Here is a 10853-nt window from a genome sequence, read left to right as displayed (position 1 = left end):
CACGTAGTTGACCATGGTTCGAGTCCCGGACCTGGTGGCTTAAACTCACGCCGGGCGCGTGTGCGTGCGTGCCCAAGATCCCAAGAGGAGAACAGAGGAGAAGGGATTGCGGTGTGACCATCCTCCCTGGGGGGTGATTTCTCGCTTTCTATCTGTCTCTCTGTCTCTCTGTCTGTCTGGCGAGCGCACGCACCCTATAGCAAAAACCTCTCCAAAAAAATAAATAAAATTAGCTAAAGGGCATGTGCACTTGCTAGACAGAGACAGAGAAGCCACTCCGGAGCTATGCCCACACTGTAGTCCCTTCTCCGTTCTTCTCCTGGAGGGGGCGCACAGAGCACATGAGCCCCATGTATTTTTTTCAAGCCACTGATGCAGTCAGAGACAGAGAGACAGAAAGCGAGAAATCACCTCCCAGGGGGGATGGCCACGCCGCAAACCCTTCTTCTCCATTCTCCTCTTGGGATCTTGGGCACGCACGCACACGTGCCCAGTGTGAGTTTAAGCCACCGCATCCGGGATGCGAACCGTGGTCGACTACATGGGAGTCCAGCGACATAGCTGCTGGTCCTGTGTAAGTCCTGACGAGCCGCGTAGGTACACTGACACGGAAGTATGTGCGCACTCCCTCACGCTCTTGCAGCTCAGACTTGGATGGTTCTGCGGGGTTGGCTCTAATGCAGTCTGTGAACCGTCTGCGAAAACCATCTGTCCAGCATGGTGGTAACCTGACCAGGGTGCGGCAGCGCTCCTCTGCCAGGGGCAGCTTCTGCCCCGGGCACCTCTGCAGGCCGCAGGGTCCGACCTGGAGAAGCCGCTGTGTGCGGGACCGCGGTCTCTGCCTGGATTCGAGGCTTGCCCGAGCGGGAGCTGGCCCTCTTTTCCCATGATTCTGCCCCTGAGGGCACGGTGCCTGGGAGGCGGCGCAGGCCCTGGGGCTGCTGTGTGTCAGTCGCAGTGCCCTCGGACCTCCCGTAAGCTCTTCCAGACCAGTGTCCCGGCTAGGGTGGTGCAGACACAGTTAGCAGCTGCCGAGTCAATGGAGGGTCCAGAGTGCGCCGGCCTCAGGCAGTGTCACAGCAGCCGTCCCCGTCCTGGGTTTCCCGGTAGGACAGGCTGTGTTTTCACTCCTTGGAGCTCCTTGACCCCTGCGTGTCCCTGTACTGTGGAGTCGGTGTGGCTGGTGCGCCCCAGCTCCAGCTCCAGCGCCACCTCATCTCTGGCCCCCGGGCCACCTCGGCTGTGTCTGGTGTGCACACTCTGCTCGACTCCAAGCCGAAAGGCCGTGTGGGGGCTCTCTGCATAGGGAGAGTCTGTTAGTCGCGGGGGTGCAGAGCCCAAGGGCCAATGGAGGTCCAGCCCTCACTTTTGTTTTTATAATTTGCCAGGGGCATGAGTGCTCACTGGGGAGAGAGAGCACCCTGTGGGGCCGGTCACGCCCCAGTCCCTCCTCGTCTCCCCTGGTCTTGGGGTCTCAGGCACACATGCACACATGCCGGCGTGGTTCTCAAGCCACAGGGGCCAGGACTGCCACGCAGCCGGCCACATGGGGCCCACTGCCTCAGCCACCGTGTCAGTGGCTGGCCCAGCACGCTGTCTTCTTTCTTCTGGTCAAAAAGACTTGCCCCACATTTTGCAGGGGACTTACACTGGCGTTCTCACTTCCACATGCCACCTTTGTGACATGCCCTTAGCGTGCTTTTAAAATGCGCTATCGTTGTCGCTTGAATTCTGGCTTAAAAACACAGCCGGGCCGGAGCCGGGCCGGAGCCGGGCCGGAGCCGGGCCGGAGCTGTGCTCTCCAGGGGCAGCCTTTGTACTAGTTAGCCATGCGCTCTGGGCAGTGCTGACGCGGCAGACGGAAACGAGCTCACGGTGATCTCTGAAACAGGAAACGTCTACTTCGACCTGCAGGCGAGAGGAGACAAGTACGGCAAGCTGGTCGGCGTGGCCCCCGGTCCCGGCGGAGAGCCAGGTGTGTGACCGCGTTCAGCCCTGTGGGCCCCGGACCCCCCCAGGTTCTGCAGAGGGGAGGCTGGAACTGAGGACCCCCACTTGCCCAGACATGGCCACGTGCTCATCACAGCCATGTTTTCTGTTTAGTTCGGGTCCTGCGAGTGCGTAGCTGGTCGAGTGTAAAGTTCAGCCAGCCAGCGACGCGTCTTCCAACCCCTGCCCCGGAGATGGTTCTGATCGCCTGTGTCCTGGGGTTTCCACACGTGTGTGAACACGCATACATGGGGCATCCGATTGCAGTCATGTCAGATTCCCAGTATCGTATGTCACAGGTTAAATTCTCAACATACTTGACTCTTTCTTTGTCCTCTGCTGAAAGTCGGTGGGTTAAAATCATCTTTATGGAACAGAAATTCTAAGTCCATAGAAGACTTAGTATTGGGAGGCCAGGCAGGCCCACTGTGCTTTCTGGACTCGCAGCCTCCCTGGGGTGCCCCACCCTGGCAGGTTTCAGGTACGCGTGTCTGGGAGGCCCCCTGACTGGTGGGAAAGGGGAGCTGGACGGGGACGTGCCAGCTGTCCCCCACCACTCAGCAGGGGCCACTGCAGGTGCGTGGGTGCTGCCGTGGGGCTGCTCCCTGACTCCCGCGTGTCCTCAGCAGCTGACTCGGACAAACGCCAGCCCAGTGACTTCGCCCTCTGGAAGGCAGCTAAGCCCCGGGAGGTGTGCTGGCCCTCCCCATGGGGCGCGGGGCGACCGGGCTGGCACATCGAGTGCTCCACCATCGCAAGGTAAGGCCCTGGGGCTGTCAGGGACCCAGGCCGGGCCTGGCCAGGTGGCAGGGGGGTGCCAACGGGGGCTGGCCACTTGGGGGGTTTCTGCTGCAGTGGGTGCAGCCTCAGGACATCCCCCCACCTGACCGCCCGCTCAGCAGCCTGACCAGGACCCGGCTTCCCATCTAACTCACGGGCGGGACAAGTGGGTGCCTGACAGGAGCCTGCGGTCACCTACATGCGATGCGAGAGGGGCAACTTTGCTGTCAGGACGGACGGGAGGGTCCTGGGGGAGCTCTTGTACCAACCAAGGACCTGTGAGTGCAGGGGGTTCCCGGAGACAGTCCTGGCGTGTGCGTGGCCTGCGATCGAGCGGCGGTGGGAAGGCTGAGGGGAGGGTCAGGAGCCGAGACAGGAGCTGCCACTGCCCCGGATCAGAACCATCCTCAGGTGGTGGGGTGGGCCGCCCGGCAACTGCATTGTTGAAACTGCCAGGACAGGAGGCCACACTGGTTCTGTTCCCGCCCCTGAGGGGCACAGGGCATTGTATGTCAGACTGGAGACATTAGAGTCTCCAGGTCCTGTCGCCCTGACGTCGACCATGCCCGCTGTGTGCCTTCCGGTGGGAGGAGAAGGTCCTGTGAGTGGTGGCGTGTCACCTTCGACCTTCCTTTCCGTGGTCTGATCCCAGACCTGGCTGGTTTTGGGCTCTGAGTTGCTTCACCACTTCTGCCAGATGGGAGCTGCGTCTCCTGCCCCATCCCATCTATGTACCCCCTGGAAGGGTCGTCTACCCAACCTGCTCCGCCTCCCCCAGTGCCGCAGCAACGTGTCTGTGACCCCGCCAGCTGTGGCCAGTGTTTCCTGCCGGATCAGGCTCCATGTGAGCATGACACGTGCGTCTCACTTCCACCGGAACAAGCCCGTGAGTTGGCGTCCCCCAGCGTCCTTCCGTAACTGCTTAGGTGCTCCGAATGCAGGGCCCACCAGACGCCCGTGGGAGAACCGTGTGTGGATGTCGGAAGTGTCTTGCACTGAAAGAGGCTCGTGCTTTAACTCGTTTTCACAGACGCCGAGGTCTCTGCTTGGTTGCTGGCTCCGCAGGCTGGGGCGTCAGTCGGGCAGTAGAAGGGGTTTGTTTTCAGTCTCTAAAGCAGACAGGGAATGCAGCCAAGTTCCAGGTGTGAGGCCCGCGTCAAATACTTCCTCCTTGTTAAAACCCAAGGAGTTGGCCGCTACTCCAGCTCGGCCTTCCTGTATTTTAAATGGGCCTGATATTTTAAAAATTATTTAATGTGTTTGTTTTAATTTGACCAGAGAGGGACAGAGTGAGAGAGAGGCAAAGTGAGAAAGCAAGCCACCAGGTCTGGGACTTGAACAGCGTTGAGCCACGTGGGAGTCCAGCCCCCCATCCACCACGCCACCTGCTGGCCCCTAAATGGGCCTGGTACGGAGATGGGAATTGAGCCCGCCGTAACGGACAGCCGTGACGGTTCCGCAGTTCTGCTTTATGAAGTATGAGTGTTATCGTGTTTCAGATTGGTTAAAAAACCAGACTCACTGAACAGAAGTGAGGTCTTGGCCCCCACCTGGCCCACGCACTGTCTCCTTCAGTGTTAGGGTTTGGCCGGCCGTTAGGCTCCGGGAAACCATCGCCAGCGATGTGCAGTAACGCCCGCCCAGCGGTCACTCAGCGTGTTCTGTGACACCGGTCGTCCCAGGCGTGCCCGCCTCCCTGGTGCAGGCTGCGGGCGGGAGCTGAGCCAGATGAGCACCTCTGGGGACAGCCTTCGACCCAGCATCGTCCTCGTGTGCCCCTCCCCCCGCCAGCACTCTTTGCAGGCCCAGCTGAGCCTGGGTTTCGGACCACGAGGAACGGGTGCCTCGCGGAGCTGAGCTGCCCCAGAGCCTGCTCCTGGCTCTGCCATGTGACTTACACAGACGGAGCCTCAGGGCTCTGTCGTCCCGCCCTCGTTCAGGAAGGGAAACGGCTAAACCCCAGCTACTGAAAGGCAGGAAGGTAATTTTGTAGGGTTTTGAGAACCAGGTACTCGATCCAGAGCAGAGAAGAGACGTGCCTGGACTGGAGTGAAAGTCCGAGTCAGGTCCGTGAGGCAGTGAGGGCAGGAGCTTGGTCAGGTCAGGCGGTTGGTCTGCAGGTGAGCCCGTGGGCCTGCCGCGTGTGGAAGGGGGCGGCAGCTGCGTTCCGGGCGCCCTGTGCGAGTTGCTGTGTCCGTGTGTCTTGCAGCACGGTGTTTGGGAGTCAGCTGGATATCCACTCGGGCGGCATAGACCTGGCCTTCCCTCACCACGAGAACGAGATCGCGCAGTGCGAGGCCTTCCACGGGTGCGAGCAGTGGGGGAACTACTTCCTGCATTCCGGTGAGCGGCTGCTGTCGTCGTGGAAGGGCTGCTCCATCGGCCGCCAGGTCGCAGTCCAGGGACGCGTTTCCCCCAGAGGGTGGTCACTGTTCCATCGCCAGAGGGTGTGTGCGCCCACCAGACCAGACAGCTCTCGCTGCAGTCCCTTCTGCGTTTCTCCATCCTGTCGGGATTCTGGCACACATGCCTGACGTGTTCTTCAAGCCACCAAGGCAGGATTTGAGCCGTGGTTGGCCATGCGGGAATCCAGCTCCCTTAAGCACCAGGCTGTATTTCTGTGGATTGGAATGAAGTGTAGTTTTTGGAACTGATACAATGTGGAGCGTGGTCTCCTGTGCTGTCCGTATCTGCTTCTTTCACATACAGATACTGGAAAGAATTTCAGGCCAGCAGGTGGGTGGAGGTTAAGGCACTGAATCCCACATGGCCAACCGTGCAGTTCAAGTCCCAGATCTGCCTGCTTCAAAGTCAACCAGGTGCATGTGTATGCATGTTAAAAATCCCGAGAGAAGAGTGGAGGAGAAGGGATTATGGTGTGGCCAACCCTCCTGGGGGGCAGGGTATGAGTTCTCACTTTCCCTCTCGGTCTCTCTCTGGCAAGTGCATGTATCATATAGTAGAAGCTAAAATTAAAAAACAAAAACAAAGCTAAGAAAAAGAAGGAATTTCACGCAGTGTGATGTAATAGTACTTATGATGTGCCCCTCGAGCACAGGTACTGTCCCCAGGCACACGTGGTCAAGGTGCTGGATTGCTACGTGGCTGACCGTGGTTTGAGTCCTGGACCTGGCAGCTTGAAAATCAGGCTGGCGCAGGTGCATGCCTGCCCAGAATCCCACGAGGAGACTGGAGGACAAAGGATTGTGGCATGGACATGCCCCCTTGGGGGTGATTGCTCACTTTCCCTCTCAGCACACACACCCTGTGACAAAAGCCTTAGAGAACTGAGTAAATAAAAGTGGACTTGAGGTGCGATGTCCTGAGATAAGCGTGGCTGGGGGTTCTCTTCCTTACGCAGGACAAGCCACGTGTCCCGGTTGGGATAAAGGTCCTGAGCTGGGATTAGCTGTTTCCTTTTTTTGCACGGATTTTTACCTTAGGGTACACATGCTCACTGCAGAGACAGACAGAGAGACAGAAAGCGAGACCTCACCCCACCTCCACCCAGGGGGATCACAGCTAGTGGTGGTGGTGATAGGGCAGGGTGCTGCGGCGGCCACGGCTGAGCCCAGGAAAGGACAGCACCTTTTCTTTTGTTCTTTTCCTGTTTTATTTATTTATTTGTTTGTTTATTTATTTATCTTTTTTCCCCCTCCTTTTTTTCCTTTCTTTCTTTTATTTTCCCTCTTTTTTTGGAGAAGTTTTTACTATAGGGCGCGTGCGCTTGCCAGACAGAGAGTCAGAAAGCGAGAAATCACCCCCCAGGGGGGCTGGCCACTCCGCAGTCCCTTCTCCTTTCTCCTCTCGGGATCCTGGGCACACACGCACACGTGCCCTGTGTGAGTTAAAGCCACCGTGTCCGGGACTTGAACCATGGTCGACTACATGGGAGTCCAGTGACATAGCCATTACGCCAACTGCTGTTCCCAAGGACAGCACCTTTTCTGTAAGTCCCTGAGTTGAAGCCTGGCATGGCTCATCATGGTGGTGCTCGCTGAGAGGCCGTCCACGTCTAGGCTCGGTGTGCAGGGGCTCACACACAGAGGCCGCCCCACCCGGGGTGCTCAGATGGAAGCACCTTTCTCCGAGCTCGCCCCGGGAGTCAGGGCCAGTGGGGGCCCAGCCCTCTGCAAGCCCACTCGTTTCCCTGATGCCCCAGGAGTCTCAGAGGGGCTGGGCCACTGGAGGATGCGGGAGCCTGGTCGCCAGGGCTTCGTGCTGGTGCATCGTAGCAGCGAGAATGCTGTGTTGGCCAGTGATGTTGCTTGCAGCTGGACGCCCCGAGCAGCAGAGCAGTGTCCGCCACACTCTCGCCTTCTCTGGCTTGTGTGGGAGGGCAGATGCACCCTGCTAGGAGCAGCGGCCCTGCCGGGCTCTCGGGGGCCTGGCTGCCCTAGTCAGGCAGCCCCACACTTCAGATCACATGCAAGATGTCCCCATCTTGGGCCTGAGGACTTGGATCCGTGTCCTTGGGGAGCAGACGTGTGCAGATCCCGCCTGTGGTGTCCGAGGCCTGTGTTGGGAGCAGAGCGACCTGTCTTTGTCTCAGACCAGAACGATCCACCGCTGTCTGCTGGCTGCAGACACGCCCGTCTGTCGGCTCGTTTCCTTGAGCGGGCCACGCTGTTGGCAGCCCAAGAAATGCAGGGTGCCTGTCAGCAGTCGGCCCTCGGGATGGCCGGGTGGCTGTGCAGTGCTGACCCTCGACGTCGGCCCTGCCAGCTCTCGGCCACTGGGCGTCGAGAAGGCAGCGGGTCAGGGCCATTCTCCCTGAAGGGACAGGGAAGGGTTGTCACTGTCCGACGTGCACCACCTGTCACGAAGTTACGCCTGGGGACCCCACTCATGCCAGGTCGGTCTCGTCCTGGAGGTCAGTGGCGGTTACAACAGGGGAGCGCCTGCCTCTGCACCAGTGGGCAGGAGGCGGCCCTGAGTGGCCAGGGGGCGCTCGCGGTGGCGCGTGGGCCGATGGCATGGCGGCTCCCCCACAGAAGGGAAGAGCACGCGGCTCTGGGGCTGGTTCGTGGCCCGGGAGTCCTGCCTCCCGGTTCCCAGACAGCACCTCTGACCATGCCCCCTCGTGGTGCTGCGTGGGGCCTGTTTTGTGAGGGCACGGGCCCGTTCTGTGGGCTCTCCATATCCTTGTCCACTCACTCTTTCTCTTTTCCAAAGAATTGTTTATTTGGGACTACCGGATGGTGTAATGGTTATGTCTCTGGACTCCCACGTAGTCAACCGAGGATCAAACCCTGACCGGAGGGCACGCATGTGTATGTGTATGTATGTGTGCTCAAAATCCCAGGAGGAGAGTGGAGAAGGGCTTGTGGCATGGCCATCCTCCCTGGGTGAGATTTCTTGCTTTCTGTCTCCGTGTCTCTCTCTCTTCCCAGTGAGCGCATGTGCCCTATAGCAAAAATCTCTCTTAAAAGGTATTTAATTTTATTTATGATTACATTTTAATTTGACGAGAGAGACAGGAGGGGGAGTGAGAAAGCAAACCACCAGGTCTAGGACTCAAACCAAGGTCAGCCACATGGGAGTGTAGTTCCTTAACCACCACGCCACCTGTCAGCCTGCTGTGCGCTCCCAAAGGCCTGCCTCCCGACGTGGTCAGCTGGGGCCAGATGCTGGCGAGTGACTGGGGAGCGCGGGAACCTTGCGGCCAGAGCAGACACCGCCATCTTCCAGATGCGGTCCGTTTTTAGGTTTTAGTCATTGCTCTCGTGTGCGTGTGACGCGTTATGTAGATTATGTGTTCGAGGCGGTGCTTCATTTTGCAGGCCCCAGTTCTCTTAGTTTTCAGAATTGGCCGCGGAGCACGCTCTCATTTGCAGTGTCGGGAGAAGAGGAAGGATCTTGTTCTTAAGCAGAAGGCCTTCTAGCAGGGTGGCCTCGTGAAAACACCAGGTTTAGACATTCCGGGAGCGAGCTCGGGTTTTCCTGCCTCTCACACACGTGGGAAGTGAAATAAATCCAGGCCTTAGTTTCTCCTTCTGTGAGCCTGAGGGACAGCATCCCCGACAGGGTCTCGCAGCCGCAGCCACCCTCGGTGTCACTAGCCTGCTCCCGGGCCCGTGCCTGGCCGGCTTACCCAGGAGGCTCTCTGGTGCTAGGGCGCCATGTCTTACGCCGTGCCACTGTCAGGCCCCGAGCACCAAAGTCCTGGTAAGTTTGAAAGCAGCCACAACAGAAGATTGCATCCTCAGCCCCGCGAGCTAGACCCCGGAATTCCGGCAGCGTCAATGAGCTTGGTGCGGCCGTGCGCTTTGTCAGTGCGAGAGCGGCCATCGCGCCAGGGGCCTCCTGGATGCCATCAGCGTTTCTTTCTTTTTTAGAGGTTTTGCCCTAGGGGCACGTGTGCTGGGGTAGAGTACGGGGTGGGGGGAAGTCCCCTCCTTGGCGGACAGCCACACTGCAATCCTTTCTCCATTCTCCTCCCAGAATCTTGGGCACACACACATACCCCCGGTATGAATTTCAAGCCACTGGGTCCAGGACTCAAACCGCAGTCAGCCATGTGGGAGTCCAGACACGTAACTGCTATGCCATTCGTATCCTGGAGAGACAGTGAGAGGGAAAGTGAGGGGAATGGCCATGCTGCAGTCCCTTCTCCATTCTCCTGGGACTTGGGTGACGCATGCACACGTGACCAGCGTGAGCTTCAAGCTGTCTGAGACTCAGACCATAGTCAGCGTGTGGGAGTCCAGCACCATCTCCACCACGCCGCCGGAATCGGCGTTTCTGGATTGCAGGGAAGGGGAGTGGAGCATGAGCTGTCACTGTCAGTGTCATGGTCGTCGCTCTCGTCCAGTTCTGAGTCAGCCTGGGCCCTCTTCGTACCCCTGGAGCAGGGCTGAGTGTGCCTGCAGCCTGGGACAGGCCTGCACGGCCACATCGTCCTGGAGGGCCAGGCTATGTCATGGGCTGCCACAGGCGCGTGCGTGTTACGGGGTGCTGGGTTCTAAAGTGTGTCGGTGAGCCGCGAGCCCCTGCAGGCCCGCTGCCTGCCCCGAGCCTGCGGAAGGAGAGGCACCTGCTCCGGCCTTCCCGAGCCCAGGAGGCTCTCTGGACCAGTCCTGAAGGAGCACTTCTGTTTCCATTTCAGGGCATTTGCATGTGAAAGGCAGCAACGAGAAGATGTCCAAGTCCTTAAAAAACTTCATCACCGTCAAGGTAGCCCGCCTTGGGCCGGGGAGCCCTCCGAGCCGGGAGTCCTCTGCACCCCTGCCCACCCTCTCTCTCCTGGCCTCAGCTCACAGGGTGGAGGGCCTTCTACGTCTCCTGTTCTCGTTTCAAACCCCCTGCTCTAGCTTCTGGGCCCATGTCAGGGTGGCCTTGCCCTCTCGGAATCTCGAGAGCCGCACCTCTCCCTATCCCTCCCATGGCGGCTCCTCTCTCAGCCCACGCACCCCCGTGGCGTTGGCTGCTTCCCCGCCCGTATGGCTGGAGCTGGCTCCTTACCGCTTTGGAAGGTCCTCGTGCTGTGGGGGGACGATGCAGTGGGGGTTCCCGACTGGGTGAGAACGAGTGGACAACAGTTCGATCGAGGCCTTCCTTGGTTTTGGGCTTGTCTTCAAAGCCTCTTCTATTTTAATAGAAACAAACCGAGCAGGGCCCGGTGCTGGGAGGTGCACCAGATAATGCTGCTCTGCGACTTGGCGGGCCGAGGCCACTCAGGAGGCCCAGGCTCGATTTCCTGCCCACCCTCAGTGCCAGGCATGGTGGTGCGCTCCTGGACTCCCAGTGACTCAGCTTGAAGCAGGACTGGGGCGTAGCAAGAGCCTTTCTAAGAAGTCAGCCGACCAAGGGTAGCAACCAGACCTCCGCGCCTAGGTACCTGGCCACGAGGGCTGTTCTCGTCAGGTTTAACACCAGCCGAAGGGCACTCCTTACAAAGTGACTTTCGCGTTCTCTTCTTTAAAGTGGCTGGAGGGCATGCGTACCCCCAGAGTCAGAGGAGGAGGGACAGAGCACCCCATGGGGCACGTCGCACTGCAAGCCCTCCACCTCTCCCTCCTGGCGGGGTTCGGGCCACGTACACCTGGCGTGTTTCTCAGGCTGGGTCCAGGACTCAGACTACG

General features: G+C 59.3%; 1 protein-coding gene across 3 annotated transcripts in view; it reads left to right on the top strand.

Annotated features, from left to right (window-relative positions):
* CARS2 (cysteinyl-tRNA synthetase 2, mitochondrial) overlaps nucleotides 1-10853 on the top strand; it is a gene marked incomplete at its 5' end in the record, with an annotated part of 32962 nt that overhangs the window by 12907 nt on the left and 9202 nt on the right. For 2 of the 3 annotated variants that reach the window (XM_014592043.1, XM_027776200.1), the window contains 4 exon segments: nucleotides 1892-1975; nucleotides 2616-2748; nucleotides 4979-5112; nucleotides 9878-9945. In XM_014592043.1, coding sequence (XP_014447529.1) covers nucleotides 1892-1975; nucleotides 2616-2748; nucleotides 4979-5112; nucleotides 9878-9945 — 419 coding nt within the window. 3 annotated transcript variants of the gene reach the window in all.

This window comes from Tupaia chinensis, unplaced genomic scaffold, assembly GCF_000334495.1.
Source record: "Tupaia chinensis unplaced genomic scaffold, TupChi_1.0 Scaffold000644_1, whole genome shotgun sequence".
Lineage (NCBI taxonomy): Eukaryota > Metazoa > Chordata > Mammalia > Scandentia > Tupaiidae > Tupaia > Tupaia belangeri.
The sequence above is the reverse complement of the archived record's forward strand: the minus strand, read 5'-3'. Positions and strand labels throughout refer to the sequence as shown.